At 44.1% G+C, this 16,959-nt stretch overlaps 1 protein-coding gene across 1 annotated transcript in view; it reads right to left on the bottom strand.

Annotated features, from left to right (window-relative positions):
* Window positions 1-14,851: 14,851 nt before the first annotated feature.
* The window catches only part of LOC129813673 (keratin-associated protein 9-1-like), a 13,235-nt gene continuing 11,127 nt past the window's right edge, over window positions 14,852-16,959 (bottom strand). Inside the window, exon 4 of the mRNA XM_055866072.1 lies at window positions 14,852-16,959. This exon is cut by the window's right edge and continues 1,173 nt beyond it. Coding sequence (XP_055722047.1) covers window positions 15,471-15,926 — 456 coding nt within the window. The 5' untranslated portion in view covers window positions 15,927-16,959 and the 3' untranslated portion in view covers window positions 14,852-15,470.

Below are 16,959 nucleotides of genomic sequence, written 5' to 3'. Positions count from 1 at the left end.
AGACAGGGCTCAACCCACTGTAGCCGATTCAGACAGGGCTCAACCCACTGTAGCCGATTCAGACAGGGCTCAATCCACTGTAGCCGATTCAGACAGGGCTCAATCCACCGTAGCCCATTCAGACAGGGCTCAACCCACTGTAGCCGATTCAGACAGGGCCCAACCCACTGTAGCCGATTCAGACAGGGCTCAACCCACTGTAGCCGATTCAGACAGGGCTCAACCCACTGTAGCCGATTCAGACAGGGCTCAATCCACCGTAGCCCATTCAGACAGGGCTCAACCCACCGTAGCCGATTCAGACAGGGCCCAACCCACTGTAGCCGATTCAGACAGGGCTCAACCCACTGTAGCCGATTCAGACAGGGCTCAACCCACTGTAGCCGATTCAGACAGGGCTCAACCCACTGTAGCCGATTCAGACAGGGCTCAACCCACTGTAGCCGATTCAGACAGGGCTCAACCCACTGTAGCCGATTCAGACAGGGCTCAATTCAACCCACTGTAGCCGATTCAGACAGGGCTCAATTCAACCCACTGTAGCCGATTCAGACAGGGCTCAACCCACTGTAGCCGATTCAGACTGGGCTCAACCCACTGGAGCCGATTCAGACAGGGCTCAACCCACTGTAGCCGATTCAGACAGCGTCTGGTGAAGGTATCTGACCTCACAGCAGTTCACAACACATTGTAGAAGTGTATCGTATCACAGATGGAATCATTTGGGCTCCCGAGTGACGCATTGGTCTGAGGCACTGCATCTCAGTGCAAGAGGCATCACTATAGTACCTGGTTTGAATCCAGGCTGTATCACATCCGGCTGTGATTGTGTGGTGCACATTTGCCCCAGCGTCGTCGTGGTTTGGCCGGTGTAGGCCGTCATTGTAAATGAGAATTTGTTCTTGACTGACTTGCCTATTTAAATGAAAGTTAAAAAAACAAACAAATTAAATATAGTGGACACTTGCACATGACCAGTGTTACATTCCTCAAAACTACATATGAGAGAGTGAACATGAAGACATGGCTAAAGGTCAATCAGATTTGTGAACATAATCCCTAGCTGTGTGTTGCCGCTTTCCATGTTGTCTGTTGTCTGTAGCTTGTGAGGTGTGGAAACACTTTTGTTGCTTTAATGGATTTTGTCTTGTTGCTCTTTTGTTCTGTGTTGCTCTGTCTGCATGCTACATCTTGCTTGTTCTATGTTGCTATGTCTGTATGCTACGTCTTGCTTGTTCTATGTTGCTATGTCTGTATGCTACGTCTTGCTTGTTCTATGTTGCTATGTCTGTATGCTACGTCTTGCTTGTTCTATGTTGCTGTGTCTGTATGCTACGTCTTGCTTGTTCTATGTTGCTCTGCATGTGCTCACTGCTCATTGATTGTCTGTATTGTAATTGTTTTTTAATAACCTGCCCAGGGACTGCGGTTGAAAATTAGCCCGGCTGGCTAAAACCGTCACTTTTACTGAAACGTTGATAAACGTGCAACTGTTGCTGTAAAAATAAAAAATAAACTCAAATAAACTCAAACTGGGTCATGGGTGAAAGCATTATGCACAGCAGACTACAGTAGCCTCCCACTGGGCACAGAGGTCAGTCACACCACTGGGTACAGAGGTCAGTCACTTCAACATCTGCTTTTGATTTACATTTTGTTGAACACATGTGAATTAAATGTGAAATCAACCAACAAAATGGTCACCCGTCATTGGATTTAAAAAGTTGGGGTAAAAAAAAAAGAAGAAGATTAAATTGCCTTACGTTGATGATTTTTTTTGTAAATTCAATAATTTTTGGGGGGGGTTGAAATGACATGGAAACAACGTTTATTCACCCCGTTTTTGCCCAGTTGGCTGAAATCCAGACCTGTTTTGTGCCACGACTCCACTCGGTGTTCTCTGTGCCACTGCCAAACCACAGCATGACAAGGACTGGCCAGGGGTGGAATGTTAGCACAAACAGACTGGTACCCAGGCTAGACCTACAGATATGGGGGGAGATATAAATATGTACTGTAGATGCAAGCCTATGGGATTGTCCTTTGGACATTGTGTCTCTATTGGTAGACTGGGTGGGTGGAGAGAGAGCATACATTGGTAGACTGGGTGGGTGGAGAGAGAGCATACATTGGTAGACTGGGTGGGTGGAGCGTTAGCATACCTGATTATACAGTCTTAAGTCCTAGCGGAGTTGGCATGAACTGAGAGCATACATGTACCTGATTCTACAGAGTAAAACACACCCCTGTACTCGTAGGGTGTGCATCCTAAATAGCAGGGCCTGGTTAAAAAGTAGTGCACTATTCCAGGGAAAATAGGGTGTCATTGGGTACACGGCTATAGAGTGGGTTGGTGAACAGCTTGTACAGTGTTTACTCCAGTACACTGCTGCGTCCGTAGGGGAGTTGACAGGACTGAGTAAAGAGACCAAAAGGGTAGACTATAAGAGGAGGATATTGATGTTCACAGCTACTGTATCAGCACAGCGTTGAGTGAGGTAAGTTATACCTGAATCTACATTTACCTGTATGGAGCGGTAACACATTCGGACGTAAACCACCGCTGCACTTGCCGCATTAGATATATGGTTATTTAAAAAAAAAATGTTAGGATTCTATGGCTCCTTATCTCAAAGCTTCATGTTTCATTTCATTTCATTTCTGCTCTCTCTCATCAGTGGAGAATTAGTCAGTTCTACATCAGTGCAGAATTAGTCAGTTCTCTCATCCGTGGAGAATTAGTCAGTTCTACATCAGTGGAGAATTAGTCAGTTCTACATCAGTGTAGAATTAGTCAGTTCTACATCAGTGTAGAATTAGTCAGTTCTACAACAGTGTAGAATTAGTCAGTTCTCTCATCAGTGGAGAATTAGTCAGTTCTCTCATCAGTGGAGAATTAGTCAGTTCTACATCAGTGTAGAATTAGTCAGTTCTCTCATCATTGGAGAATTAGTCAGTTCTCTCATAAGAATATAATTAGTCAGTTCTACATCAGTTTAGAATTAGTCAGTTCTACATTCGTGGAGAATTAGTCAGTTCTACACCAGTGTAGAATTAGTCAGTTCTACATCAGTGTAGAATTAGTCAGTTCTACATCAGTGGAGAATTAGTCAGTTCTCTCATCAGTGGAGAATTAGTCAGTTCTCTCATCAGTGTAGAATTAGTCAGTTCTACATCAGTGTAGAATTAGTCAGTTCTACATCAGTGTAGAATTAGTCAGTTCTCTCATCAGTGGAGAATTAGTCAGTTCTCTCATCAGTGTAGAATTAGTCAGTTCTACATCAGTGTAGAATTAGTCAGTTCTACATCAGTGGAGAATTAGTCAGTTCTACATCAGTGGAGATTTAGTCAGTTCTACATCAGTGGAGAATTAGTCAGTTCTACATCCGTGGAGAATTAGTCAGTTCTCTCATTAGTGTAGAAATAGTCAGTTCTACATCAGTGGAGAATTAGTCAGTTCTACATCAGTGTAGAATTAGTCAGTTCTACATCAGTGGAGAATTAGTCAGTTCTACATCAGTGGAGAATTAGTCAGTTCTACATCAGTGGAGAATTAGTCAGTTCTACATCCGTGGAGAATTAGTCAGTTCTCTCATCAGTGGAGAATTAGTCAGTTCTACATCAGTGCAGAATTAGTCAGTTCTCTCATCCGTGGAGAATTAGTCAGTTCTACATCAGTGGAGAATTAGTCAGTTCTACATCAGTGTAGAATTAGTCAGTTCTACATCAGTGTAGAATTAGTCAGTTCTACAACAGTGTAGAATTAGTCAGTTCTCTCATCAGTGGAGAATTAGTCAGTTCTCTCATCAGTGGAGAATTAGTCAGTTCTACATCAGTGTAGAATTAGTCAGTTCTCTCATCATTGGAGAATTAGTCAGTTCTCTCATAAGAATATAATTAGTCAGTTCTACATCAGTTTAGAATTAGTCAGTTCTACATTCGTGGAGAATTAGTCAGTTCTACACCAGTGTAGAATTAGTCAGTTCTACATCAGTGTAGAATTAGTCAGTTCTACATCAGTGTAGAATTAGTCAGTTCTACATCAGTGGAGAATTAGTCAGTTCTCTCATCAGTGGAGAATTAGTCAGTTCTCTCATCAGTGTAGAATTAGTCAGTTCTACATCAGTGTAGAATTAGTCAGTTCTACATCAGTGTAGAATTAGTCAGTTCTCTCATCAGTGGAGAATTAGTCAGTTCTCTCATCAGTGGAGAATTAGTCAGTTCTCTCATCAGTGTAGAATTAGTCAGTTCTACATCAGTGTAGAATTAGTCAGTTCTACATCAGTGGAGAATTAGTCAGTTCTACATCAGTGGAGATTTAGTCAGTTCTACATCAGTGGAGAATTAGTCAGTTCTACATCCGTGGAGAATTAGTCAGTTCTCTCATTAGTGTAGAAATAGTCAGTTCTACATCAGTGGAGAATTAGTCAGTTCTACATCAGTGTAGAATTAGTCAGTTCTACATCAGTGGAGAATTAGTCAGTTCTACATCAGTGGAGAATTAGTCAGTTCTACATCAGTGGAGAATTAGTCAGTTCTACATCCGTGGAGAATTAGTCAGTTCTCTCATCAGTGGAGAATTAGTCAGTTCTACATCAGTGCAGAATTAGTCAGTTCTCTCATCCGTGGAGAATTAGTCAGTTCTACATCAGTGGAGAATTAGTCAGTTCTACATCAGTGTAGAATTAGTCAGTTCTACATCAGTGTAGAATTAGTCAGTTCTACAACAGTGTAGAATTAGTCAGTTCTCTCATCAGTGGAGAATTAGTCAGTTCTCTCATCAGTGGAGAATTAGTCAGTTCTACATCAGTGTAGAATTAGTCAGTTCTCTCATCATTGGAGAATTAGTCAGTTCTCTCATAAGAATATAATTAGTCAGTTCTACATCAGTTTAGAATTAGTCAGTTCTACATTCGTGGAGAATTAGTCAGTTCTACACCAGTGTAGAATTAGTCAGTTCTACATCAGTGTAGAATTAGTCAGTTCTACATCAGTGGAGAATTAGTCAGTTCTCTCATCAGTGGAGAATTAGTCAGTTCTCTCATCAGTGTAGAATTAGTCAGTTCTACATCAGTGTAGAATTAGTCAGTTCTACATCAGTGTAGAATTAGTCAGTTCTCTCATCAGTGGAGAATTAGTCAGTTCTCTCATCAGTGTAGAATTAGTCAGTTCTACATCAGTGTAGAATTAGTCAGTTCTACATCAGTGGAGAATTAGTCAGTTCTACATCAGTGGAGATTTAGTCAGTTCTACATCAGTGGAGAATTAGTCAGTTCTACATCCGTGGAGAATTAGTCAGTTCTCTCATTAGTGTAGAAATAGTCAGTTCTACATCAGTGGAGAATTAGTCAGTTCTACATCAGTGGAGAATTAGTCAGTTCTCTCATTAGTGTAGAAATAGTCAGTTCTACATCAGTGGAGAATTAGTCAGTTCTACATCAGTGGAGAATTAGTCAGTTCTACATCAGTGGAGAATTAGTCAGTTCTCTCATTAGTGTAGAAATAGTCAGTTCTACATCAGTGGAGAATTAGTCAGTTCTACATCAGTGGAGAATTAGGCAGTTCTCTCATTAGTGTAGAAATAGTCAGTTCTACATCAGTGGAGAATTAGTCAGTTCTACATCAGTGGAGAATTAGTCAGTTCTCTCATTAGTGTAGAAATAGTCAGTTCTACATCAGTGGAGAATTAGTCAGTTCTACATCAGTGGAGAATTAGTCAGTTCTCTCATTAGTGTAGAAATAGTCAGTTCTACATCAGTGGAGAATTAGTCAGTTCTACATCAGTGGAGAATTAGTCAGTTCTCTCATTAGTGTAGAAATAGTCAGTTCTACATCAGTGGAGAATTAGTCAGTTCTACATCAGTGGAGAATTAGTCAGTTCTACATCAGTGGAGATTTAGTCAGTTCTACATCCGTGGAGAATTAGTCAGTTCTACATCAGTGGAGAATTAGTCAGTTCTACATCAGTGTAGATTTAGTCAGTTCTACATCAGTGGAGATTTAGTCAGTTCTACATCAGTGTAGATTTAGTCAGTTCTACATCAGTGCAGATTTAGTCAGTTCTACATCAGTGGAGAATTAGTCAGTTCTACATCAGTGGAGAATTAGTCAGTTCTCTCATCAGTGGAGAATTAGTCAGTTCTCTCATCAGTGGAGAATTAGTCAGTTCTACATCAGTGTAGATTTAGTCAGTTCTACATCAGTGTAGATTTAGTCAGTTCTACATCAGTGTAGATTTAGTCAGTTCTACATCAGTGGAGAATTAGTCAGTTCTACATCAGTGTAGATTTAGTCAGTTCATGCTTCTCTGATCGATATTCTTCCGTTTCCTCAACGGCTGGTTGCTTAGTCTTTCACCGTACTCTATTTCTTGGGTTTGGTTCTCAGTATGAGTCATGAAAGCTATTTTGTTCAAGATCAAAGTGTATTGAAACGTGATAGAAATTATTTTCATTAGTCAATAAAATGTGCCTGAGTCTGGTGGTTAGCCATCCAGATCCCATATACCACTGGGGATGTGGGTTCCAAGCCCATCTTAGCCATTCCTCTCTGTCTCCTTCTGTATATGTCTCCCCTCTACATTCTGACTATCACTGTTCATCAAACGATGAAATACAAAAAAGAATATACAGTATGTTATTTTTTTTTAAATGCAGTGAGCTGTATGTATGTCTCGCTGCACAGCATAATCCACAAAAAGGGTTCACACAACATGGGTTTATCAAAGTATATTCGGGAGAAAAAAAACATTTCTCGCAATGTTTACAAATCACTGCCTGTTCCCTCTTCTCAGGTTCACAAATACAAACCAGCAAGATGAAGACGGTGATGTTGGCTGTGGCTCTGGCCCTGCTGTTGGCTAGTGGTGGGTCTGTCACTAATTAACTACTGAGAAAACACTGTCTTCTAACCCCTTCTGTACTGTGGTGCTGAGTAAGGCTCTGGAACGGTCTCATATGTAGCGTTCGTGACATGTCGGGAAACTAGAAAACTCTGAATTTTTCAACCTGGTAATTCCTTGTAGAAAGATGATACCCCAGTTTCCCAGTTTGGAAAAGTATCAGAATCAACCAATAGGAAGCTCTACGCTATAACATATGTTTAATTTTATCTCAGAGGATCAGAGTTTTCCCGACTTGTCATGAATGTAGCATTAGGGTGTTGCGAAATTCTGGAAACTTTTCTAAAACTCTCAGTGTGACTTCCCTCACTGCTTTTTACCTACCGAAACCTTCAACTAGGCTATTTCTGAAAAACCTGGGAACTTTGCCAAAGCTGCGGGAAGTAGAGGGGCTGAGGGCGCTGCAGTATATATTATTGGTTTCCCCTCCAAAAGTAGTGCACTGAGCATTTATTAGTATTAACGGACCGGTATAGACGTCTGTAGCGCGGGAAAAACATTTGTTTTTCAGCATCTCAGAACAGTATCTTGCAGAATTCAATAGTTGGAATTGTAAGAGTTGTTCCCCTCTCCCTTTCTCTGTGATTGACCGGCAGGTGTAAATAACAATTTGTTCTTAACTGACTTGCCTAGTTAAATAAAGGTTAAATAAAATAAAAATCCAGACAGAACAAAACCCTGTCCTCAAACACTTATATCAAAAGTTATGTGATGTGGTGATGTGGTGATGATGATGTGGTGATGCGATGATGTGGTGATGCGATGATGTGATAATGTGATGATGTGATGATGTGATGATGTGGTGATGATGTGGTGAGGTGATGATGATGTGATGATGATGTGATGATGTGGTGATGATGTGGTGATGATGTGGTGAGGTGATGATGATGTGATGATGATGTGGTGATGATGTGGTGATGTGATGATGATGTGATGACGTGGTGACGTGGTGATGTGGTGTGATGATGTGATGATGTGGTGATGTGATGATGATGTGGTGATGTGATGATGATGTGATGACGTGGTGATGTGGTGATGTGATGATGTGGTGATGATGAGGTGGTGATGATGTGATGTGATGAGGTGATGATGTGGTGATGATGTGATGTGATGATGATGTGGTGATGTGATGATGTGGTGATGATGTGGTGATGATGTGGTGTGGTGATATGTTGATGTGCCGTAGCTCAGTTGGTTGACCATGTGCTTGCAATGCCAGAAAAGTGGGTTGGATTCCCGGGACCACCCATATTTAAAATCTTTGCACACACATGTAATTCACTTTGGCTAAAAGTGTCTGCTAAGATGGTATAAATATGATGAGGCTCAGTGGGTAGAGCATGGCTCTTGCCATGTTAGGGTTGTGAGTTCGATTCCCCACAGGGGACCAATGTGAAAACGTATGCACTCTAAATTGTTGCACTCTAAAACTCTAAATTGTTCTGGATAAGAGCGTCTGCTAAAATAGAAAAGGAATGAATAGACCAACTCAGTTTTTCCACATAGAAATAAGTTGAATTTGCAAAGTATTTCAAGAAACTGGAATGCACATCAAGCAAGTCTTTTTATATTCCACAAGTATTATCAGATCAACTGTTTAGTACAGATAATTATCAGACTCCAGTTACAGATGCTGGTAAAACATTCAAATACATTTAGATACAATTTTGTCACAAAAGTTGTGCACTGGGCCTTGACTAGTCCTAGGGCTTGACTAGTAATTGGCCTTGACTAGTCCTGGGCCTTGACTAGTCCTGGGCCTTGACTAGACCTGGGCCTTGACTAGTCCTGGGCCTTGACTAGTCCTGGGCCTTGACTAGTCCTGGGCCTTGACTAGTCCTGGTGCTTGACTAGTCCTGGGCCTTGACTAGTCCTGGTGCTTGACTAGTCCTGGTGCTTGACTAGTCCTGGTGCTTGACTAGTCCTGGTGCTTGACTAGTCCTGGGCCTTGACTAGTCCTCGTGCTTGACTAGTCCTGGTGCTTGACTAGTCCTGGGCCTTGACTAGTCCTGGGCCTTGACTAGTCCTGGGCCTTGACTAGTCCTGGGCCTTGACTAGTCCTGGAGCTTGACTAGTCCTGGTGCTTGACTAGTCCTGGAGCTTGACTAGTCCTGGGCCTTGACTAGTCCTTGTGCTTGACTAGTCCTGGAGCTTGACTAGTCCTGGGCCTTGACTAGTCCTGGTGCTTGACTAGTCCTGGTGCTTGACTAGTCCTGGGCCTTGACTAGTCCTGGGCCTTGACTAGTCCTGGAGCTTGACTAGTCCTGGAGCTTGACTAGTCCTGGTGCTTGACTAGTCCTGGAGCTTGACTAGTCCTTGTGCTTGACTAGTCCTGGAGCTTGACTAGTCCTGGAGCTTGACTAGTCCTGGGCCTTGACTATTCCTGGAGCTTGACTAGTCCTGGGCCTTGACTAGTCCTGGTGCTTGACTAGTCCTGGTGCTTGACTAGTCCTGGGCCTTGACTAGTCCTGGAGCTTGACTAGTCCTGGGCCTTGACTAGTCCTGCATTAGCTTACCGATATATAGACATCTTCAGCGCTGGCAATTTTTTCTCTCTCCTGCATAGTAAAATAAAAAATGACACCTCCAAACTAGTTCCAGCGGCTTTGAACGTTGCAACCCTAGTATTTTACCCATGAGTCCCTGAACGATATGACTTCCATCTGGCCAATATACTATATATACTGTAGTGTTGCTATTGCGTGATTATAATTCTGTGGTCTTAACACAATGCTGTGGTGTAGGTGTGTTCTACTGTTCCTATGACATTGCTATAACTGTGACGTCCTAACACAGCCCTGTGTTGTCTCCTAGGTGAAGCCCTGGACTGTCTGCGCTGTGTGCCAACTAAGGCAGGAAGAGACTGTGAGGTGACAGTAGAAACCTGCCCCCCAGAGAAGGATGGCTGTGCAGCTGCCAGGTTCCTCAGAGCACCATGTAAGTAATGTTACTGACCCAGGTTCAAGACCTGGGTCTTCAGACTGTTAGCCCGCTGAGCTAAACACTAATTACTTAAAAATAGACTTGAAAAAGTGTAATGTTGATGCTAGATTACTTGAAAAACAGCATTGAATGTCATGTCCCACAAAGTTCTGTGCCAGTATTCACAAATTCTCAGAGTGGTGTAGATTTATATCATAATGAATAAGACTATATGGACTCACAATCAGCACTCCTGCTCTAAGACGCTTGGTGAAACCTGCAACAAAAATATATATAAATATAATGCTGGTCTGTGCTGTTTTATTCTCAGAGGAGATGCAGGCCCTGGTTTGAATTATCAAGAATCAAAAGGTTTTTAATACATATTATAGTCAACCGTTAACACCTATCACATAGTAATTTAACACTGTTCTGTATTTTCTCTCTCAGTTGGCCATTTCCAGAGATGCATGGACCTGTCGGGCTGTAAGCTGTTCCAAACCAACGCTTACATCAACATGAAGTGCTGTGGCACTGACAAGTGCAACACATTCTAGAATCTATATACTGGTTCACCTTCTAGAATCTATATACTGGTTCATGTTCTAGAATCTATATACTGGTTCACGTTCTAGAATCTATATACTGGTTCACGTTCTAGAATCTATATACTGGTTCACGTTCTAGAATCTATATACTGGTTCACGTTCTAGAATCTATATACTGGTTCACATTCTAGAATCTATATACTGGTTCACATTCTAGACCAGGGGTATTCACATGCTTCCCTTGAGGTCTGGAGTACTGTTGGTTGTCTGTTCTACCTGGTAATTCATTGTTCCCACCTGGTGTCTAAATCAGTCACTGATTAGAAATGAAACAAATAAAAAAACAGTGGAACTGACTTTGAGGTCGAGATTTGGATTTAAGGGTTCTATCTACACCCATATTGCTCTAGTTTGTAACATCCTGATTCAGTTCATTGAAGAGAGGAGGTAGAGCATCCACCAGGCAAACAATCACAACAACCACCAGAACATCAACCACCGGAACATCAACCATCACAACATCAACCATCACAACATCAACCATCACAACATCAATCATCACAACCATCACATCAACAACTGTCACATCAACCATCACAACATCAACCATCACAACCATCACAACATCAAGCACCAGAACATCAACCATCACAACATCAACCACCAGAACATCAACCATCACCACATCAACCATCACCACATCAACCATCACAACATCAACCATCACAACATCAACCATCACAACATCAACCATCACAACATCAACCATCACAACATCAACCATCACAACATCAACCATCACAACATCAACCATCACAACATCAACCATCACAACATTAACCATCACAACATTAACCATCACAACATTAACCATCACAACATTAACCATCACAACATTAACCATCACAACATTAACCATCACAACATTAACCATCACAACATTAACCATCACAACATTAACCATCACAACATTAACCATCACAACATTAACCATCACAACATCAACCATCACAACATCAACCATCACAACATCAACCATCACAACATTAACCATCACAACATCAACCATTACATCAACCATCACAACATCAACCACCACAACATCAACCACCAGAACATCAACCATCACAACATCAGCCATCACAACATCAAGCATTACATCAACCATCACCACATCAACCATCACATCAACCATCACAACATCAACCATCACAACATCAACCATCACAACCATCACAACATCAACCATCACAACATCAACCGTCACATCAACCATCACAACATCAACCGTCACATCAACCATCACAACATCAACCATCACAACATCAACCGTCACATAAACCATCACAACATCAACAGTCACATCAACCATCACAACATCACATCAACAACTGTCACATCAACAACTGTCACATCAGCCATCACAACATCAACCATCACATCAACAACTGTCACATCAACCATCACAACATCAACCATCACAACATCAACCATCACAACCATCACATCACATCAACAAATGTCACATCAACCATCACAACATCAACCATCACAACCATCACAACATCAACCATCACAGCATCAACCATCACAACATCACATCAACCATCACAACATCAACCATCACAACATCAACCATCACAACCGTCACATCAACCATCGCAACATCAACCATCACATCAACCACTCAAATATGCTTGATATTTATCAACAAACGTGAATAATTATTCGACTTGAAATTAACCAAAACCTTGAATCCCTTGGTAGTTAAAATCTTTTTTCAAAATGATTGAATCTGAGCAAAGTGTATCAATCATCATTACAGGAATTATACAACAAACACTTCTGAAATAAATAATCACTTTTGCTTTAATGATTACAATCAAAAAACACTTTTGTACAACATTAGAAAATACGATGCAGATATTCTGTCTGACGACAAATACAACTATTGGGGGGGGGGGGGGGCATCTGACTGACAACGATGGGGGGGAGAGAAACACATCTGACTGACAACGATGGGGGGGGGAAACACATCTGACTGACAACGATGGGGGGGGGGAGAAACACATCTGACTGACAACGATGGGGGGGAGAGAGAAACACATCTGACTGACAACGATGGGGGGGGAGAAACACATCTGACTGACAACGATGGGGGGGGTGAGAAACACATCTGACTGACAACGATGGGGGGGGAGAAACACATCTGACTGACAACGATGGGGGGGGAGAAACACATCTGACTGACAACGATGGGGGGGGAGAAACACATCTGACTGACAACGATGGGGGGGAGAAACACATCTGACTGACAACGATGGGGGGGGGGGAGAAACACATCTGACTGACAACGATGGGGGGGGGGGGAAACACATCTGACTGACAACGATGGGGGGGGGGGGAGAAACACATCTGACTGACAACGATGGGGGGGGGAGAAACACATCTGACTGACAACGATGGGGGGGGGGGGGGAGAAACACATCTGACTGACAACGATGGGGGGGGAGAAACACATCTGACTGACAAGGATGGGGGGGGGGGGGAGAAACACATCTGACTGACAACGATGGGGGGGGGGGGGAGAAACACATCTGACTGACAACGATGGGGGGGGAGAAACACATCTGACTGACAACGATGGGGGGGGGAGAGAAACACATCTGACTGACAACGATGGGGGGGGGAGAGAAACACATCTGACTGACAAAGATGGGGGGGGGAGAAACACATCTGACTGACAACGATGGGGGGGGGGGGAGAAACACATCTGACTGACAACGATGGGGGGGGGGGGAGAAACACATCTGACTGACAACGATGGGGGGGGGGAGAAACACATCTGACTGACAACGATGGGGGGGGGGGGGGGGGAGAAACACATCTGACTGACAACGATGGGGGGGGGGGGGAGAAACACATCGGACTGCCAACGATGGGGGGGGGGAGAAACACATCTGACTGACAACGATGGGGGGGGGGGGAAACACATCTGACTGACAACGATGGGGGGGGGGGAGAAACACATCTGACTGACAACGATGGGGGGGGGGGGAGAAACACATCTGACTGACAACGATGGGGGGGGGGGGAGAAACACATCCGACTGACAACGATGGGGGGGGGGGAGAAACACATCTGACTGACAACGATGGGGGGGGGAGAAACACATCTGACTGACAACGATGGGGGGGGGAGAGAGAAACACATCCGACTGACAACGATGGGGGGGGGGGAGAAACACATCTGACTGACAACGATGGGGGGGGGAGAAACACATCTGACTGACAACGATGGGGGGGGGAGAGAGAAACACATCTGACTGACAACGATGGGGGGGGAGAGAGAAACACATCTGACTGACAACGATGGGGGGGGGGGGGGGGGGGGGAACACATCTGACTGACAACGATGGGGGGGGGGAGAAACACATCTGACTGACAACGATGGGGGGGGGGAGAAACACATCCGACTGACAACGATGGGGGGGGGAAACACATCTGACTGACAACGATGGGGGGGGGAGAAACACATCTGACTGACAACGATGGGGGGGGGGAGAAACACATCCGACTGACAACGATGGGAGGGGAGAGAGAAACACATCTGACTGACAACGATGGGGGGGGGGGGGAGAAACACATCTGACTGACAACGATGGGGGGGGAGAAACACATCTGACTGACAACGATGGGGGGGGGGAGAAACACATCTGACTGACAACGATGGGAGGGGAGAGAGAAACACATCTGACTGACAACGATGGGGGGGGGGGAGAAACACATCTGACTGACAACGATGGGGGGGGGGGGAGAAACACATCTGACTGACAACGATGGGGGGGGGGGGGAGAAACACATCTGACTGACAACGATGGGGGGGGAGAAACACATCTGACTGACAACGATGGGGGGGGGGGAGAGAGAAACACATCTGACTGACAACGATGGGGGGGGGGGGGGTGAGAAACACATCTGACTGACAACGATGGGGGGGGAGAAACACATCTGACTGACAACGATGGGGGGGGGGGGGGGAAACACATCTGACTGACAACGATGCGGGGGGGGAGAGAAACACATCTGACTGACAACGATGGGGGGGGAGAAACACATCTGACTGACAACGATGGGGGGGGGAGAAACACATCTGACTGACAACGATGGGGGGGGGGGGAGAAACACATCTGACTGACAACGATGGGGGGGGAGAGAAACACATCTGACTGACAACGATGGGGGGGGGGGGGAGAAACACATCTGACTGACAACGATGGGGGGGGGAGAAACACATCTGACTGACAACGATGGGGGGGGGGGAGAAACACATCTGACTGACAACGATGGGGGGGGGGGAGAAACACATCTGACTGACAACGATGGGGGGGAGAGAAACACATCTGACTGACAACGATGGGGGGGGGGGGGAGAAACACATCTGACTGACAACGATGGGGGGGGAGAAACACATCTGACTGACAACGATGGGGGGGGGAGAAACACATCTGACTGACAACGATGGGGGGGGGAGGGGGGAGAAACACATCCGACTGACAACGATGGGGGGGGAATGAAGTAGACAAAGAGCTGTGTATTAGAGGGACAGAGGAACAGATACTAATGCATCAGAAATGACTAAAGAGCAACTATTAACTTCCACATAAATTGAACATTCACTTATTCATGCATTGATGTCAATGGGAGACAAGGTGAACATTTGACTTAAGGAAGTTAGGTTTCTCCCTGAAGTTTATTGGAAGATTTCCTATTAGTTTTAGTGATGTACGGATTGACAATGACAACAATAACAGAGCCCAGCTAGCACACAACGTTCTGAGAACGTTTCTTAGTGCTTGGTGAGAGTGTGGTTGTCCTATGGTTATTTTGCATACAACACTTCCCACAACGTTCTGGGAATAGTGCAGGGTAGTTGATTGGCTATGGAACATTCTCAGCACAATTATGGAACTTCGAAAAATGACATTTTCTTGGTATTTCATTACTTTAACAGAACGTTTCCTAAAATGTCAAACATGATTTACATCTCATTTCAATTTTGGTAATGTTCTAGAAACTTTCTCCAACTGGTTTGACATTTTAAAATAGTTCAGAGGTTAAGAAACAACTTTCTTCTGTGGGAACTTCAGTATAACGTTTCCTACAGGTGTCCTCGTTACAGGTGTCCTCGTTACAGGTGTCCTCGTTACAGGTGTCCTCGTTACAGGTGTCCTCGTTACAGGTGTCCTCGTTACAGGTGTCCTCGTTACAGGTGTCCTCGTTACAGGTGTCCTCGTTACAGGTGTCCTCGTTACAGGTGTCCTCGTTACAGGTGTCCTCGTTACAGGTGTCCTCGTTACAGGTGTCCTCGTTACAGGTGTCCTCGTTACAGGTGTCCTCGTTACAGGTGTCCTCGTTACAGGTGTCCTCGTTACAGGTGTCCTCGTTACAGGTGTCCTCGTTACAGGTGTCCTCGTTACAGGTGTCCTCGTTACAGGTGTCCTCGTTACAGGTGTCCTCGTTACAGGTGTCCTCGTTGGTTTTATTTAAAATCATGTTCTCAAATTGTTCCCGAAAGTTCCATAAAAACCACAGAAAACTTTAGTAACGTTCAGAGAATGTTCTAAGAATGTTATTTAAAAACATAAATTCCCGTTCTCTGCGTCAACACAACTCTCTCTATCCTGTATCTTGTTAAGTGTGGACAGGTGTGTAGTCCACGCCCACTAATTAACCACACCTGATCATAATGAGTGTCTGTTTACATTTGAAACGGGGTCTGTTTGAATACACTAAAATGAACAGTCTAGTATGCGTAAAAATAACATTGCATGTTAGCTCCATCCTGGTGGCACAGTGGACTAATTCCATGGTTAGCGTTACGCGAAGAGAAAACAATCATCCATTAAATAAAAAATATTAAAAAACACAATTCAATAGAAGGGAATGTTTTGTCTTCATATTATCTCTAATATGAGGAGGTTGAATATATCTCTGATCTTCCATAGTCACCCTTCCGCCATAAAGCCAGCATGGACACCTGTGCAGCACCATGTGAGAAGCCAGACATAGTATTCTGATACATCTTTATGAGAAACAGGAGTCTGATCTACCATCCTGACCGCTGGACTTTTGCAAGATCAGGATGGTCAAACAAGGCTACAGAAACAGCCCCTAAACCCTACCCCCTGGATACTAGGGGCTAAGAGAAGTGACTAGGGGGGTAAGGGTGTAGGGTCTAGGGGTTATTTCTGGACGTGGCTCTCAGTTTCGCATCAGGGCTGAGCACAGAACAGATGAGAAGTGGATTGTGGGAAATGTACAGCATGACAGCCACTCACCCTTTCATGACAAACAGAGAAACAGAAATACTGAAAAATAAACTGTTGGTGAGTTGACAGTTGAAGACTGTTGAAGACAGCTGAAGAGAGCTGAAGAGTAGTAGTTGTACTGGCAGGAACCCTTCAAGTAACGGGATATCCCAGTTCAGTGTTTTTTCTTATTTTTTTCTTAGGGGGGGTGGATCAGCTTAATATTGCGGAAAGAATGTTGCTTCCAATGTAATCGTCTGCATCATTTCCAATCCCCC

This window comes from Salvelinus fontinalis, chromosome 17 (genome assembly GCF_029448725.1).
Source record: "Salvelinus fontinalis isolate EN_2023a chromosome 17, ASM2944872v1, whole genome shotgun sequence".
NCBI lineage: Eukaryota > Metazoa > Chordata > Actinopteri > Salmoniformes > Salmonidae > Salvelinus > Salvelinus fontinalis.
The sequence above is the reverse complement of the archived record's forward strand: the minus strand, read 5'-3'. Positions and strand labels throughout refer to the sequence as shown.